Genomic DNA, 18501 nt, shown 5'->3' on the forward strand with positions numbered 1-18501 from the left:
ACAAAGTCTTTGATTGATTGATTGATGACATTGTCGAAGGGTAAACCTTCCCCGTGTAAGTTCAAAACTAAACACTAAGCTTCTCCGCAAGAAACCTAGCTGCAAACATGCCCTAGAATAGGCAATAAATCCCACCCACTTAATAACGGGCAGTCTAAAATTTAAAGTCACATGCCATAATTAATGACACACAAAATAAGCCAAATGGCCACTACACACACAAAAAATTAAACTAGACAGCTTTTGGAGGGAAATATTAGCCACCTATTATATATAGATATATGCATGTATATGGATTAATATCATGCTTAATGATTACAGGTGACATGATCTGTGATCTCACCTCACCTGTGGCCTGTGATCTCACCTCAGCCGTCACCTGCCCTGACATCCTGTTCTTAATCCTCGGCCGTGGCCTGTTCACATGCCCCCTTTTGCGGGGAATGTGAGGATGATCTTGCTTCTTTTCCAATCAGTGGCCTTATCAGGACACTTATCAGGAATGAACAACCAGTTTTATCTGAATGTTGCTTGACTGAGCTTGACTTCGCCACCTTGTGGTTCCTCTACCTTGTGGTTCTTTCTACATCATCTTGCTCCATGATTTTAAACAGGTCTTGGCAGACTACTATGTCTTAAAATTGAACAAACAAAATCTTGTTCTGGCTGCTTTATTTTTGTTTTGTTTAAATGAAAATCGTGAGCTCGGCTTCATTTAAAAAATTCTAACTTAACTACAGAAACCTGGCAATGTTGTTCTGTCTGCCTTACAATTTAAGTGCCTGTTCTTTGAGCAGCTTTCACCAGCAGCATTAGGAGGACCACAATTCTGTCTCAAGGCCTGAAGGCAATAGCATGGAGCAATTCCTCGGCTTCCATTTCAACATAATTCATCCCAAAAATCTTCCATGCAATGAATCATAAACATAAAGGTCATAACACTGACCTATGAAGCATGACTAACCCATTAGAGCACTGACTTTGTCATGTACCAACACAAACTAAATAATAATGCAATGTAATCGGTCTTTAGATTCCAAATTGTTCCTCCTGGGTTTATGAAACAGGAGAGTTTTACACAGTGTGGTACAGACTCCTGTACCTTCCACAGATGGGAGTTGTACACTCCATCTATGATTCCCCTACAAATGGTTTGTTATACCTCTGTGCAAAATACCCGAAGTTGCCATCATAATGAGGGAAAGAAAATTAAAAAGAGATAGTTTTATCGTGCCATTGACAACAAAGATAGTGAAGAAAGACCCCTACACAGAAGCAATACTGGATATCAAAAACCTTACTTTCTTCTCACCAAACCAGCTATTTGTTCTATTAATATTGATATCACCTTTCAAAATGTGCATTTCTTATTCTCAGTATGTGTGTTCTGTAATATAAATGTATTTTGTGTTTAAACACAAATTCTACAGCAGATCCACAGTTTCATGTGCTGGCTCTACAGTAAGTCATGGAGCCCCCTTCAGTGGACCCCTGTGACATCACTGCGTGTATGTGAGACTAATGCAGCTAGTGTTCAGTGAGGGATTTGCAGTCAGTCTGTCATCAGACTGTAAGTAGTATGTAGGTACCACGCTGAAGGCTGATTGCGACAAGGGCGGAACCTTCAGCTCGGACTTGCAGCCGGTTTAGCACAGGGGAGAGGGCAACCCTCTCTCAGACTGCCTGTCTACATGAGGACTGAACAGTGCGGCGAGTCGAGTGGCTCACACACTGCTGGAAGCTGCAGCAGCAGCAGTGGCAGCTCAGGGCTGTCTCCTGGCTCAGAGTCGGAAAGCAGTTATGGTATTAGAGGAGTCCTGTCAAGGTACTGGAGCTTGGAGAGCCTGCACTCTACTTGTGGTAAGCATCTCTTGATCTCTGTGTAATTAATTGACCTTGAATAACATAATCTGCAAACACAGGGAGATATATCTAGCTGATACCTTAGGCACAGAATTAGAGGACTCTCCCTTTTTTCGACAGGTTGCTCCTTTTAATCAGCAATATATTTGTGGTGTCCTTTTCTATTTTAATTGGGTAATATCATGATATGACAGATGAGGGAAAAAATACTTTAAAAAAAGTAATGATGATTTGTATAACAAAGGAAGCCTTAAATCTCTCTAATTCCAGGGAGAGTTACAAGCATTCAGCTACCAGAATCCCTGGAAATCCTAGGCAGCTTTGCCTCGTCCAGTCTAGTGGGAGTCCGTGACACTCACTGAATCTAATGAATTTCAAACATGGGTTACTGGATTGTTGCCCAGGTCAGAACTAATTGAATTAATTCGGTGCTGTGCCTTTGGAAGCAGTTTTGGTTCCAAAAGGTTTGTTTTCATGTGTTTTGCGTGAAAAAAAACATTGTTTCTCTACATTCTCCCTATTTTCTGATCCTTCACCTTGAAGACATTTTTGAGGCCAAAGAATGAACTGTTCTGGTGTTTTTTTGCTTCCAGCAAGAAGCCACCAAAAGTATGAACAGAATGTTAGTTCATTCTAAACCTGTTGTAAGGCACATGGAGTTCAAAAACAGAAAACTCTTCCAGGAGCTTTGTTTTATGATGAAATATTGGTTAGTCATATGGGTTTAATTTCTGTCTTTGCAACTAAATGACCTTCAATTAGCTTTTAAAACTTAATAGGTTCGAAAAGCATAGAAAGGAATCTTACTTGTGGAGTACCATCAATGTAATGCCTTCATTCAATGCTTCACCAGAGGAAGAGAAACCTGAAGGATCTTGACACCTTTCCTGTTAGGATTTGAAGATTATAATGAAGAATATCATTTACTGTTAACTTTGTCATTTAAACTTAAATCCTAATTAAGCAAAGTTTAGATTCTACATGCTCTAATTTGAGGTAACACCACCCGTCCAACCTTTCTTCTTCCCCCTCTCTTCTCCATGCCCCACCCGGGTGCACACCCATTTCTCATACTATCCTGCCCTCCTGCTTTCCCTTCCCCGCTCCCCTTCCACCAATATCCTTTCTTCTAGCCTCATATTTATAATCTTACACCCTGATGTCTCTTTTCATCTCTAGCCTTTGTCCACCAATTTGCCAATCAAACCCATCCCCACCTGTATCAATCTATTTCATGCAACGCTTTGTCCCACTGCACCTCTTTTGCAGTTTTCTCCACCTCTACTGCCATCAGTCTGAAGAATGATATGATACGATAGAACTTTATTTATCCCAGGAGGGAAATTGATCAGCCAACCGGCATAAAAATGCAAAATCCATGAAACATGAAATTAAAGTGACGAGTGGAAAGGAATGTGGATTTTCAAAGATTGGGGAGGGGGGATTGGGGGGGGAGGGGGGAGTCAGTCTACCCCACAACAGAAGGGGGAGGAGGAGTACAGTTTGATAGCCACAGAAAAGAAGGATCTCCTGTGGCATTCTGTCCTCTGGTCCTGCATCTTGGTGGAACCAGCCTGTTGCTGAAGGTACTCCTAAGGTTGACCAATGCGTCATGGAGGGGTGAGCTGTATTGTCCAAGATGCTCCGCAGTTTGAGGAGCATCCTCCCCTCCAAGACTACCTCCCATGAATCCAACTCCGCTCCCAGGACGGAGCCAGCCTTCCTAATGAGCTTGTTAATCCTATTGGCGTCCGCAGCCTTCGCCCTGTTGCCCCAGCACACGGCAGCAAAGAAGATGGCACTGGCTACCGCCGATTGGTAGAACATCTGCAGCATCTTCCTGCAGACGTTGAATGAGTGGAGCTTTCTCAAAAGTACAGCCGGCTTTGTCTCTTCTTGTACTGGGTGTTAGGGCCACAGCATTGAAGAGTGCTGATCCAAACCATCACCTATCCTGGTCCTCCAGAGATGCTGCCTGACCCGCTGAGTTTCTCCAGCAATTTGTGTTTTTTTTTAAAATAAACTAGCATCTACAGTTCTTTGCATCGACAGGTTAAGATTGTCGATGCATCATGTGTTTAAAAAGATGCCTATGCTGAAATAAAGTAAAATGGGCTAAAATGCTTCTTCAATTTACTTTTGCCTCATGCCAATGACAACTCGTGACTTTTCTCCCTCCAATGCAAGGGAAGGTTTGGCTGATGTTTATGCTTACTCAGTAATGTAAATGTAGTGTTGAAACTAAGAACAGCAGATTTTCATTTCAAATTATTAGCATCTCTCACCTTCATGAATCTCAAGTAAAAATAAAACTGTTATATTATAATAATAATAATAATCTGAATATTATAATCTGTATTCTCAGATATAAATAAATAATTTAGAAACCTTTACTCACCTTTTAGAGATTCAGAATATCACAAAGATGTTCACAATGACACTAACCTTACTACTTAAATTTAGGATCTCAGGGCCAAATTTCAGAGCAAACTGACCTGAGGTCCCCTGAAGAATGTTATCCCATTTAGCTAAAATACACATCACATGGAGTAAAGCATCTCAAGGCTAAATAAATAGCTTTTAATTGCAGTCACTGTTTTAAGATGAAAAAAATAAAGCCTTCATATTGATAAAGTAAAAATACTTTTTAAGAACTTATGTTGAATTTGCACTTCAATTCAGTTGCCATTGCTTCATATTTAGGGTTGGAGAGGGGAAAACAAACTGTTGCCTCAGTGGAATGAGAGGAATATTTACACATATTCCCTGAAATACTGTTAATAAATTTGGGGAAATTTAAACCATAACTTCTGATACAGTGTATTGAAATTACATCTTAAAAACCGTGGGAAAGGGGAAACAATGTTCAGGAGGGAAATTGATCAGCCAACCGTCATAAAAATGCAAAATCTATGAAACATGAAATTAAAGTGACGAGTGGAAAGGATTGTGGATTTTCAAAGATTGGGAAAGGGGGGAGGGGAGTCACTCTCAGTCTAACCGTGGGAAGTGGGAGGAGTTGTACAGTTTGATAGCCACAGAAAAGAAGGATCTGTACAACTGTCACATAACATTCCAACTCCTATACACTCTGGAGCATCTCTGGAGAAGATGGATTGGTGATGTTTTTGGTTTAAGCGCTTCTTCAAACTGATTATGGTGGGGGCAGGACAAAGCCTGGGAAGTGATAGGTGGATACAGACAATGGGAGTGGGGGGGGGGGGTGAGGGTTGATGAGTAGATGGCTGGACAAAGGCCAGAGATAAGAGACAAAAATTGTGAGATATGGAGAGAAGGATCCAACAATGCCTCTATCAAAAATCTTCCCTCACCTGTATCTACCTCTCACTTGCCAGGCGTTGTCCTACCCCCACCTCTCTTGAAAGACCCAATGATATTCTGGCACACTGTGTATCATGTTTTGTAAACCAGCATCTGCAGCTCCTTGTGTTTCAATTTTCTTTTCCTGGAAATAAAAATAAGGACAGTACATCACAAGGAACCATAATGTGTTTTGCTTGACAGCAAAATCCATGAGGCGCCCTGTTTTGTGCTCACAGATAAAGTAAACTAATGGTTCCTATCTGAATTTACTTTCCTATGACATTGTTTTATAGATGGATATGTAATATGTAATCAGACTTGCCAGGGATGATGCCCACTCTGTTAAATACAGACTTTCTCTCCTATTCGTACACAGTAGTGAAGGGACCTCCACTCCATGCACGAAAAAAAATCAAATTGTTTTCAGTTAGGGTCTGACATAACAAATGAAAAAGCTAGTGCCAGCAACAGTACATGTGACAGTTAGAGGCTGCAATAAAAAACAAAATATGGGCAACAAGCTGGAATTTTTTAAGTATTGAATACCCAGCCTGCACTAAGGTAGCAACACTAACCGTTTCCACTCCATGTACAGTACCTATTCAAATGCATTTTAAATGGTGTTATAGTACCCAGTATAATAACTACACAACTATAGCTGTATAGTAATATGAAGTCTATGGATTATTCACAACAAGGCTTTTTAATTTTAGAACCAGCCAAACAAAATGAGTTAGGTGTCACATTGTCAGCATCAAACGTTGTTTACAGGTAGCTTTGTTGAATTAATAAGTTGTAAATATTGCTCTTCCAAACCATTAGCTCATCTCAAAGTATTTCTGCCAAAACAAGAGAGAAATAAATTTCCAATTGGTTGCTCTTCAATGTTGATCTAATTTCATTTGTTCCAGTCACTGACACTGATCAAGAAACCCAACATCTGCAGTCAAGCAGATATTCTGATATGCAGTTACTGATTACAGTCTCGTGATTGAAATTCTACAGTTCTCAGATTACTGTTTCAACCCCCCTCTATTTCCCATTGGGCATTCTTGACTGAGATAATGGCTGATTTAGCACCATCCAGAGATTGTGAGGTGAATCCGTTTCACCAGACTTACGCCCCAGAACCTGTATTTTATGTGAATTTACACGAAGCTCACATTGACCTGGGCTAATAGCAATGGGCTTATCTCACTGACCTTCTGCACCCTTGAGTACAGTCTCAAGCTCCAGATGGTGACGGTGCAGATGTCTCGCTCTAGAAACACCCAATGCCCTTTGACAGAATGCAAAACTGGAACAGAGAAATGCCACTGATGAGAATTGCATAATATGTTTATAATCCCTAAGGATCCATGACTTTTGAGGATAGACACAGAATGCTGGAGTAACTCATCGGGGCAGGCAGCATCTCTGGAGAGAAGTAATAGGTGACGTTTCAGATCGAGACCCTTCTGCAGACTCGAAACGTCACCCATTCCTTTCGTGCCTATCTTTGGTGTAAACCTGCATCTGCAGTTCCTTCCTACGCATGACTTTTGAGGCATTGAAAAGTTACAATATTAAGGTAATTTTCTAAGTATTAATACAAACAAATTAATTAAAACACCGGTAAATGGTAAATAAGTAAATAATTAATACCATCAAACCAAAGCAAAATAACTTTAATAAAGATTGCCCAGCCCTTTTGTCTCTGAATATGCACACCTGAAATCCCCATCGAAAACAACAAAGCCTCTGGTCTGACTGGGCACACATGCAGTCCAGCAGTGCAGGGCACTGGCAGATGCAATGCCATCTGTCCTTCAGTAAGTCCCAGACCTCTGTGTCTGACAGCACATGCACAGAAGTGTGGGATTTATGGGGGTATTCAATTGACTGGGCACCAGTGGTGTTGAACCGTTGGCAAAGCTCAACAAGATCTGGGACTTTGAGATAAGAGTCTGTCGCAGACTCCCCACGAGTGATGTGAAATTTGTCAATGCATAACATGTATTTATCAGCCGTATGTCTCAATGTTTCCCATCAGTTGCAGAGACACACAAGTCATATACAAGGGAACAGTTATGTAATGATTGGCAATCAGGCCTCTTTCTTGATTGGGAGGTTTTGTTAATTTGGAATTAGGTTCTTCTAATGATTGTGCTTTACCCAGAAACTCAACATTTAAAATTTAAATTTTAGAAAAGTGTTATTTTCTGTGTTGTGCGAGGTAAGATATATATATTCAAATTAAAGATGTTAGAAATCTGAAGCAAAAACTGAAAATGCTGAAACACTGAGCAGACCAGGCAGCATCTGTGGAAAGAGAAACACATAATGTTTTAGGTTGACTGAAACATATGTTTGGCTGAAATGAAAGAGGAGGAATAAGTGTAATGTTAGCTCTGCTTTTCATTTCACAGATGCTGCCAGATCTGCTCTGTATTTATAATATTTTTTGTTTATCTTTGACAAGATGGTAAAGCAATTCACGTGCAGTCTTTCAAACTAGATTGTGTTCAACTCAGACTGAGGAAAAATATTTGTAACTGCATCCTAAGTAACACAGTCATTTTTCAGCCATTTTCTTTTGAGCCTGTGGCCACAGTGCATCTTTGATTACAGTCCCACACAACATTGCAAAACAGAAGAATGGAACAAAGAATGCCTTAAAAAGTGAATACAAAACATGCTAGGGTGGGCGTGAAAAAAATCACAAGGATGTTGCCTGGGTTGGAGGACTCGAGTTACACAAGAGTCTCCACAGATGTTGCTCAACCTGCTAAGTTCCTCCAGCAGTTTGTTCTTTGCTCAAGGTTCCAGCAGCCCCTTGTGTTTGCATGTTTTATGACTTCCTTACTTGTGTATTCCATACATTTGCCGAACAAAGCTCTGGAATCAAAAAGCTTTGATTAAACTAATTTTATAAACTGCCCAGCCATGTTCAATGAGTTTTGCTCACATACAGTACACTCAGACCCCTGGTCCTACATTACTTTAGAATGTTGCCATTAGAGATTTTTGCCTCACCTCATTTTCCTCCCAAAATCCCATACTCACATCTTTTTTGCTATATTTTAACTGCCACATAAGTGTCCACTTCAGCAGATTATCCCGATGCTCTTTGTCCATTGCTGTTCTTCTCGGATAATTGCTTTCAAGTTTAGTGTCAATTACAAATTTGGAGTCTATGCCTTCTTCACCAAAGCCATTTATTAATATTGAATAAAACAATAGCCTTGTGTCAACCATCGGAGAACACCACCAAATATTTAACTCCACTGAAACAAAAACAATGCAATTATAGTGGATTTAAAATCAGAAAATAATAGACTTACGAACAATAAATCAGATAGGTCCTTGCTTTCGTTATATTGCTCCCTGACCAATCAATTCATGTCAATAATGACAACCAAGAGTAGAGATTAGTCTTAAATGGGTTACTTCCTGAACTACAGATTGATAATTTATATTTTCTCTGCCAAGGATTCACTAAGTTACACATTTAGCTGACTCTTTAGCTCAGCTTGGTGTTGATGATAATGTTCTGGTCTAGGTAAATAAATTATACCAAGCAGAGCCATTTTAAAACAAATTAAATACATTCAGTGGTCTGTTCTCCCCACATAGTTTCATAAATATTAAGACAACAAGCTATTTACTACAGCGAAGAGTATTGAGGCTGGATCACACGGGTAATTATCAGAGTTCCAAATGAACCAGGTCAGCATGTTTTGTCCAGTGATGTTGTGAAGAGATTGGTGAAAATAAGAATATGAGTTCCCTGGTTAGTGCTACCTCATTGACTGCATGATGTAGCAGTTTGAAGTAATTAATATGTAATTAATATTCAATGTTGATACTTAATTAAACCCTCATCATGAAAGGTAGACACAAAATGTTGGAGTAACTCAGCGGGAGAGGCAGCATCTCTGGAGAGAAGGAATGGGCGACCTTTCGGGTCGAGACCCTGCTTCAGACTGAAGTCAGGGGAGGGGGCGGGACGGGACAAAGATAGAATGTAGGTGGAGACAGTTAAGGGCCTGTTAGTGATTGCTGATCGGTGTGTACTCGGTGTGCTGTAGGGCTTGTTTCCACTCTGTATGTCTAATCTAAACTAAACTAAACCAAACCAAAAGATGTTGAACCTCAACTTTTGATACTCCAGCCAAATTATAATTTATGGTGACAATGCTGATGATAAGAATGTAACGGGGATAAAATAGTCCTGTTGATATTTTTATATTTTTCTTTGACATATGATACTTGTTCAAAAATAACTAAAGTTGGAAGGAATTTCTATTACCATTGCTTATTTCTGACCCAGCTGGCTAACTGAAGAACTGTTGCCGAAATTAAGCATATTAGCCATACACTCTTAATTGAATTACATTCAGAACTCTGTGACCCACTAATATTTGCACAGCATCTTATGACTTAACCAATTTACTCATTAAATGATTAAAGTCAAATTGAAACTCTCAAAGAATTTAGCTGGCATTTGTTATGTAACTGCTTCACAAACTTCTGATGAACGAACCACACCCAGCAAGACAACAAACTTGTTCTTGAGAGCAGAGCCACCCTGTAGGAAGCCTTATGTTTTCAACTATGTCACAAGGATATCCTTAATTCAATGTTTATAAACCAATTTTTAACTGATTAGTCGATTTCCTGTGGACCTGTAATTGTACAAAGGATGAATTACCCATTCAAGGGAGCAATTTCAAATCGGTAATCTAATCTGCGTGTTCAGATAGCAGCAATAAATCTCTCCAGCTCTGCTTTTCACGTCATCCGAGTCTCTCAATTAGACTTCTCAGCTTTCATCTCTTGTCAGATAGCCCGTCCCCATATCTTTGCCATTGGTGCTGGTGATAATGTGCACTTACACAAAATGAAAGGAAAGTACTGTATGCTTTAGAATGATCTCCCTCTCACTATGTTTAAGAAGGAATTGCAGATGCTGGATAATCGACAGTAGACAAAAATGCTGGAGAAACTCAGCGGGTGAGGCAGCATCTATGGCGCGAAGGAAATAGGCAATGTTTCGGGTCAAGACCCTTCTTCAGACTGATGTGAGGGTGGGGGTGGCGGGAAGAAGAAAGGAAGAGGTGGAGACAGTGGGCTGAGGGAGAGCTGGGAAGAGGAGGAGAACACAGGGATTACCTGAAATTGGAGGTCAATGTTCATACCGCTAGGGTGTAAGCTGCCCAAGCGAAATATGAGGTGCTGCTCCTCCAATTTACGGTGGGCCTCACTCTGGCCATGGAAGAGGCCCAGGACAGAAAGGTCAGATTCGGAATGGGAGGGGGAGTTGAAGTGCTGAGCCACCGGGAGATCAAGTTGGTTATTGCGAAGCGAGCGGAGGTGTTGGGCGAAGCGATCGCCAAGCCTAAGCTTGGTCTCACCGATGTAATGCAGCTGACACCTAGAGCAGCGGATGCAATAGATGAGAGCCTCTCTCTCTATCTATCTCACTCTTTTCTTCTTCTTTTAAGATAATGGACCATAGCAGGTATGCCAGTAACAAAGTGTTTTATTAAAAAAGTACTGAGGGGCAGAGCATTTTATTTTCTTTGTGCCTACTCCCATCCATGCGAGAAGGTTGAACTGGATCAATGTTCAAATGTGACATTACAGAGCAGATGGTCACATGGTACAAATCATGAAGCTATATCCACCACGGTTACAATAACAGTTGTCATGATTTTTTTTTTAAAATAACATAACTCATATTTATACAGCTCATTCATTTCAGTGTATACTTTTTGTGTTCAATCTGATAGGATAACATTGAGTGAAGATTTAGCGCTGTGTAGCCTAAGAACAATTTGGACCTCCACCCCTCTCTCTCCCCTCTCTCCCCCCTTCTTTCCTCCCCCTCTCTCCTCTCCCCTCTCCCACCTCTCCTCCTCCTTCTCTCCCCCTCCTCTCTCCCCCTCCTCTCTCCCCTCCTGGACATAGTGGACATCTATACTAATAATACTGTAATGAATGTTTTCTGGTTAACTTTATATTTTGGGTCTGAATATACAGTAAACTGACAACTTTTAGAAATGGGTTTATCTGGTTATTTGATACAAGTAAGAGTGTATCTCGAAAAATATTTGTAAAATTATTGGAATGTTAGGTAACATCTCAAGAGAGAGTCGAGAGTGTTTAATTGTTATTATAATTGTGTTTATATACCAATGACATTCTTACCTGCTGCATCTTTACAGGCCCATTAATGCATTGGGACATAAATAAATATACAGTAAGTAGTAACACAATAAGTTAGTAACCAGACCATAATAGTGCAAAATTGAAATATGTAGGTGCAACCAAAATCCACATAATAGATCATAGTTGCTGAGGTAGGGTTATGGTTTGTGTTGTGCAGCGTTCAAGAGAAAAAACTCTGTAGCTTTAACTCCAGGATCTTTGATTGTTATTGAGGTACAAATTGAAAGTCAGAGATAAATAGATTCTTGATTAGTACAGGTGTCAAGGGTTATGGGGAGAAGCCAGGAGAATGGGGTTAGGAGGGAGAGATAGATCAGCCATGATTGAATGTCGGAGTAGACTTGATGGGCCGAATGGTCTAATTCTGTCCCTATCATTTATGACTTTATGGCCCAAATTTATCTTGGGAAATGATTTGAAATTGTCAACTCATGCATCACGTGTTGCCCTATCTAAGGGCAGGGTAGTATTAATCATCACAGACTATTGGAAGAAAATAATGGCGTAATGAATCATCAAACCAATCTTATTTTGCAGAATGTACTAGCAGTAGACTTTTGCTAGATGTTCTGGTTGCTAAGCAACCTCACATATTTCTGCTTCTTCAGCTAAATTTTTAATGCACTAGCAAAATTTTCAGAATCAGATCAGAAAACAAAGAAACGATCACTGTGGGGGAAAAAACTGTAATAAAATGTCCTTGTAAGAGATAAAATATCACCCACTGCCAGTGGCATCCCTTATCTCTGTTCCTCAGCGAAGCGCTGTTGATGCACAAATGCATCCTGATGTCAGAGGCTGGGAAACAAGGGATTGTATATTATGCTATAGCATTACCAGTACTCAATAAAACATGCCCTTTCTAACAGCTCTATTCCTACCTACGATTGTTCTTTTGTTGGTGCTTAATATGTAATGCATGACATATTTCAGAACTATACATCTGCACAGTTTTAACTGCAGGAGTAGCTGCATGTTTTTCAATTATAATTTTTAGAAACAACTCAGCCACTTAAGGATGGTTGATAGCAAGCATTACCATTTTCCCCTTCAGTTTTCAATCAGCCTTCTCAAGATGATGATTTATTCATTTTGGGTAGTACAAGGGGCTGATCTCTAACAATTGAAAGGCTGTTCTTCATGGGTGTCCATAGGTGATGTGCACAGGTCATAAAATCATAAAGTCATACAGGCTTCAGCCCACCTTGCCCATATTAACCAAGATGCCCCATCTGCACTGGTCCCACCTGCCCGTGTTTAGCCTATATTCCTCTAAATCTTTCCTATCCATGCACTTGTCCAAATCTTTTAAATGTTGTTATAGTACCTGCCTCAATTGCCTCCTCTGGCAACTCATTCCATATACCCACCACCCTCTGTGTGAAAAGGTTGCACCTCAAATTCCTATTCCTATTCCTCGGTTTCTCCTCGCACCTTAAACCTATATCCGCTGGTTCATGATTCCCTACTCTGGCGAAAGGACTCTGTGCATTCACCCTATCCATTCCCCTCATGACTTTATACACCTTTCGAGAGAAGAAGGTTGCAGCCTTCTCCTTCCCATGTTCAGCTGGATCATTTCCAGTAGAGAGCAATCAAAGATTAGAGATACCTGTATCATAAATTATCCTCATGCCAAATCTTCAGGGAAAGACTAACCTTCACCTAAGCAATCTTCTTCTTTCGTGTGGCGTGCACAGCCTAAAGTTGTTGGACAACTTGTTCTATTTGATCTTTGTGCACGTCGAGTTGATTGCATTAGCCAAAACAGGGCGGACCACGTGAAGGTTGCAATCCAAGTAATGATCTCATGGATCAGATGTTAGAAGTCATTGATGTTTTGCAAGAAACAAAGTAGTTTGTTTGTGTTCCACATCTTATCTTTATATGTGGCTGACATTAAATGTGAGCAGTGAAGAGGATGCAAAGTGGGTACAAGGTGAGATGGACAAGCTAAGTTAGAGGGTAACAACATGGCAGACGGAGTACTGCATGGAATTGTTGTAATCCAGTTGATTATGAAAAATTGAATTACTGAGGTTTCAAAAGATAAGAGGATACTGAGAGCAAATGGTATGTTGGCATTTTTTTGCTCAAGCATTTGAGTACAGGAATTAAAAATGTGCGACTGCAAATTTATAGGACATTGATGAGACTGCATTTAGAGTACTGCCCACAATTTTAGTCAAGGTTTCAGGATTTCAAGGTTTCAAGGCCAAGTTTATTGTCACATGTACCAATTAAGTTACTGCCATACTAAGTGAAAAGCAACAAGATACACAATCTCATAAAGGTACACAATCTCACAGACATCCATCACAGTGGATTTCACATTCCTCACTGTGGTGGAAGGCAATAAAGTTCAATCTTCTTCCTCTTGTTCTCCCGTGGTCGGGGCAGGCAAACCATCCGCAGTCGGGGTGACCAAAGCCCCCGCAGCCGATGATCGGAGCCCCCGTCGGGGTTATTGAAACTCCCGCGTGGGGGCGATTAAAACTCTCTCCGCGGCATGGAGCTCCCGAGTCAGCCTCTTCTTACCAGAGACCGCGGGTGTCACGATGTTAAAGTTCACAGGTCCCGTGGCGGTTGGAGCTTCGATCCCCGGCAAAGGGATCGCAAGCTCCGCGATGCTAAAGTCTCCAGGAAAGCCCGCCAACTCCATGATGTTAGGCCGCAGTGGGGATGGAGATACGATATGGAAAACAATCGCATCTCCGTCGAAAAAGAGATTGGAAAAAAGTTTCCCCCAACCCCACCCCTCACATAAAACAAACCAAGGAACACTAAAAGGTAGACAAAAAGGTACTAAAGAACACTAAAAGATAAACACTAAATCATACTTTTTAACACATTCTAAAAATAACAAAAAGAAGAAAGGTCAGACAGACTGTAGGCGAGGCAGCCACTGCTGGTGGTGCCTTACTACATAATGAGAGATATACCTGACATCGCGGAGCTGCGGGACTGTGGAGCGGCCGGCCGCGGGCAGCGGCACTGTACTTTACATCGGGAGCCTGGGATCTCTCGATGAGATCGCCAGTAGTAGAGCTCCATCCGGCGCAGCCTTGTTGGCTTCGGAAGCCGCGGCCTCCAGTATGGAAGCGGCCATTCCAGGTGTCCCAAGCCGCTGTGAGGATTCTCCCAATGCCGGAGCACCATCACCCGGCGAGAACGGCCTGGAACATCGGGTCTCTGTGGAGGCAACTGTGGAGGCCTCAATAGGCCCGACTATGGGTGAACTGGGGACGTTGTGCCTTCCCTCATAATGGGAACCATTGTGGGGGGATGTTCTTTATGTTCAAATCTCTTATTAATGTTATGTCTGTATTCTTTCTTTATGTGCTGCATGGCAAGAAGCATTTCATATTTCATATTTCAAGATAACATATTTGAGATGTACAATTTTGTTTAGAGGACTGAACACGATAGACAATGGGAGGATGCTTCCCCAGTAGAAGAGACTGAATTTAGATGCAGCAGTAAACAAGTTAATTATGTTTTTTATGGATTTTGGGGTGGTTTCATTCAGGCAGCTGTCTCGTGAGTAAACATTTATAACTCCATAACTGCCCCATTATCAGTACATACGACAATTAAACACTCTTGACCCTTGGTTTAAAACCAAAACCAAGAGTGAAACAGTGGTACAGCAATTAGCACTGTTGCCACAGGCATCTAACGACCCAAATTTAATCCTGACCTCCAGTGTAGAGTTTGATTGATACATTTATACATTCAGAGATGAACTTCCTTGTTGTTAATTGAGAAATAATTCTACGTTAGAGGCAAGTGGCAAACTGCATCTTATTAACATCCAGTAGATCTGGAATTGTTTCTGCTTGAAGCAAATGGAGTGGGATGGAATGCCAATGGCAAGAATATCTTCAAACTCAGTATGACGTCTATATCACATTAGATAGGAGCAAAAGCATTACATCAACGTATTTCTTGAGCCATTGACTGCAAGTTGTGAATTCTGGCGAAAATTTGTCCTTTCTGTCAAATCTCAGGAGAGATGCATAACACAGTTATGAAGGAATGACCCAAGGGATGTAGAGTTAAAAATAGTTGGGCTTTGAATTCTGCGGATTAGCCTGAGGTTTAGATATACAGCATGGAAACAGGCCCTTCGGCTCACCGAGTCTGCGCCGACCAGCACCCATACACTTGTTCTATCCCACAAACTAGGGACAATTTACAGAGGCCAATTAACCTACAAACCTGCATATCTTTGGGATGTGGGAGGAGAACGTAGCACCCACTCCACACGGACAACACCCAAAGTCAGGATCGAACCCATGTCTCTGGCACTGTAAGGCAGCAACTCTACCACTGCGCCAATGTGCTGCCCCTATTTATCAATTTTAATACAGAATGTGCCCCTTGTTCATGTATAGTGTCTCTTGAGAAGGCATTGATGAGCTATCTTATTGAATTGTTGCAATGTATATGTGCCCACAATGAATTGGAAGTTTCAGGATTATTTCTTAAGTTAAATGAAAGAATATTGATTTATAGAGTGGGTGACTTAGTGGTCAACTTGTTCATGGAGGTGTAGGTGTTCCCATTCAGCTTCCATGGTGGCCCTATGGAATTGTAGAGGTCATATGTTTATGAAATACTCTTGAGAAGTCATCATGAGTTACAATTGTAGAGATGGTAGAATGACATGTAATAGTGACACAAGAAACTGCAGATGCTGGTTTACATAAACGAAACAAAACAAAACGCTGGAGTAACTCAGCGGGTCAGGCAACATTTTTGTAGGACATGGATAGGTGACGTTTCAAGTGGGGACCCTCCTTCAGACTTATTACAGTGGTGACATATTTGTGAACATTTGCGTTTGTTTGACTTTAGCATTTTATAAGAAATAGAATGCAATGCGATGCAAGTAGATGCATGTGTGGTTTGTTATGTGGGTTGGGGGCATGTTGTATTAACAGACTCGCTCGACATGTAGACATAGTGTGAAATGCTCCCATTATGTGTCACAAGTAAAACTGATGTTGTGTTATACTTTGGACTGTCCAGTTAGATGTCTGCTTGTAGTTTTTGGTCACATCTTGGGTCTCTTGATCTTTGATGACCATCCTGCTGAACTCCAACAGCCTAACTTCAATGCCACTCAGCAGTAGAGATCATATCACCAGCCCTTGCCTGCATTGATAATGACACCTCTGGATGACTGACATGGATAACCGTGGTAACATTTCTTGGTGGTATGAATATAGACATAAAGTGCTGGGGTGAATCAATGGGTCAGGCAACATCTCTAGAGAACATGGATAGGTGACACTTAGGGTTGGAATCCTTCTTCAGACTGATTGTCGGGGGTGGTGGGGAGAAAGCTCATCAATTATACCACACCACACCACATGCAATTTACAGTGGCCAAATAACCTTCCAATCCATTTGTCTTTGGGATGCAGGAGGCAATTGGAGCATCCCTGGGGGATCCTGCATTATCAGGGGGAGAGTGTGCAAACTTCAGAGATCGGGATTGATTCCAGGTCAATGATTACAATGAGACATTATGGGCTTTGAATTCCACTTCATGCCCCAGATTTTGACAGTAATACTTGCAACCTAATTGTACGCTTGTGTGGTGCATGGTACATTTAAGTTATTGAAGGAATGAAGTCAGTAGGAAAATTACGTTTCATTATTTGGCCTCTGGAAATTGCATGTGGTGTTGTGTCTCTATGGCAACCCAGGTAGTTTGAGCATCCCCTTCTTGATCCCTCTCACCTGACTCAGTCTGAAGAAGTGGCTCGACCTGAAATGTCACCCATTTCTTCTCTGCAGAGATGCTGCCTGTCCCACTGTTTTTTTTTATAGCATTTTCTGTCCATCATCGGTGTAAACCAGCATCTACAGTTCCTTCCTACACCCCTTAAGATCCTTATCTTCCGAGCATATCAGCTAAGAAAGTTGGTGACAGCAGTACTGGCACCGAATTGGAGCTGAGCATTTAATAACGTGGTGTGTGGTGTAAAACTGTGTAAGAACTGTGGTGTAAAAACGAATCACCCAAAAAATGGAAACAAAATAGTCCCAGAGGGTTTTTTTTATTTTTATCGCCTTTTAAATCTTCTTTCATTGAAGATTTCATTTTAGTGTCTGGGCATTCAGGAACCTGGACAGTGAAGATGTATTATCATAGACAGTGGATACAGGTGCCAATTGATGCTTCAATATTTTAGGTCTAGCTTTTGAATATATTTTTTGGTTTTAATTGTTTATTTTCATCATTTAAACCAGCTTTCATGTTCTGTGCTGAAATCCTGCTAATAAGAAGCAATTTTCAAGGAAGCAACCATATATTATTGCTTCCTTGCACCCATTTCCATTGATGATGTGGTCATTGGACAATAGAGTATGGTGCAGAGTGACTCTGCTGGTGGCCTGATGCCACCTTGTTCCTTCCAACAGAACATGTGGTGCTTTTCTTTTGCTCAATTGTTGCTCAGATTGTGTTGGATGTCTTACAAGCTGCTATAGATCAGGAACTCCTTTTATCTGGTGAATCCTTTCAGATAGTATAGCTGGGTGTTTATACACTTTTCAGATGAAGGCCTTATAAATTCCAGAGTAATAACTTTACGTTTGGAATATGTACATTCTCCCTGTTATCCTATGGGGTTCCCCAGGGTGCTCTTGTTTACTCTTACATCGATAAGACAAGTAGGTTGGTAGATTAATTGGTTGTTGCAAATTTCCCCCAGCATGTAGGTGAGTGGTAGAATTGGGGTGGGTTGGGAATAGTTGATGGAAATGCAGTTACAAGGTTAGAAGGAAAATTAATAGGTTACACGGGAAATTAGTAGTGGACTGGGATTGCTCAACAAGTCAGCAACAACAAGGTTAGCTCTTAGGGCTAAAGCAGTCAAGGGATATGGGGAAAATGCAGGAATGGCGTACTGATTTTAGATGATCAGCCATGCTCACATTGAATGGCGTTGCTGGTTCGAGGGGGTCGAATGGCCTACTCCTGCACCTATTTACTATGTTTCTATGTCAGCATAAACTTTACAGAAAGAGGCCCCTTTCACACTCTGTCATACTAAAATATGGAAATTCACAGGCCAAGCAGTAAAC

The 18501-nt window shown here is 41.1% G+C and overlaps 1 protein-coding gene across 5 annotated transcripts in view; it reads left to right on the plus strand.

Annotated features, from left to right (window-relative positions):
* The window catches only part of arhgef4 (Rho guanine nucleotide exchange factor (GEF) 4), a 332949-nt gene that overhangs the window by 230518 nt on the left and 83930 nt on the right, over nucleotides 1-18501 (plus strand). The window contains exon 1 of one of the 5 annotated variants that reach the window (XM_055646146.1): nucleotides 1355-1860. The exons of the other annotated variants lie outside the window; for them this stretch is intronic. Within the exon in view, the coding sequence (XP_055502121.1) occupies nucleotides 1692-1860 (169 nt within the window). The 5' untranslated portion in view covers nucleotides 1355-1691. Of the gene's footprint in view, nucleotides 1-1354; nucleotides 1861-18501 lie in introns of those variants that run through there. 5 annotated transcript variants of the gene reach the window in all.

The sequence above is a fragment of the Leucoraja erinacea genome, chromosome 14 (assembly GCF_028641065.1).
Source record: "Leucoraja erinacea ecotype New England chromosome 14, Leri_hhj_1, whole genome shotgun sequence".
Lineage (NCBI taxonomy): Eukaryota > Metazoa > Chordata > Chondrichthyes > Rajiformes > Rajidae > Leucoraja > Leucoraja erinaceus.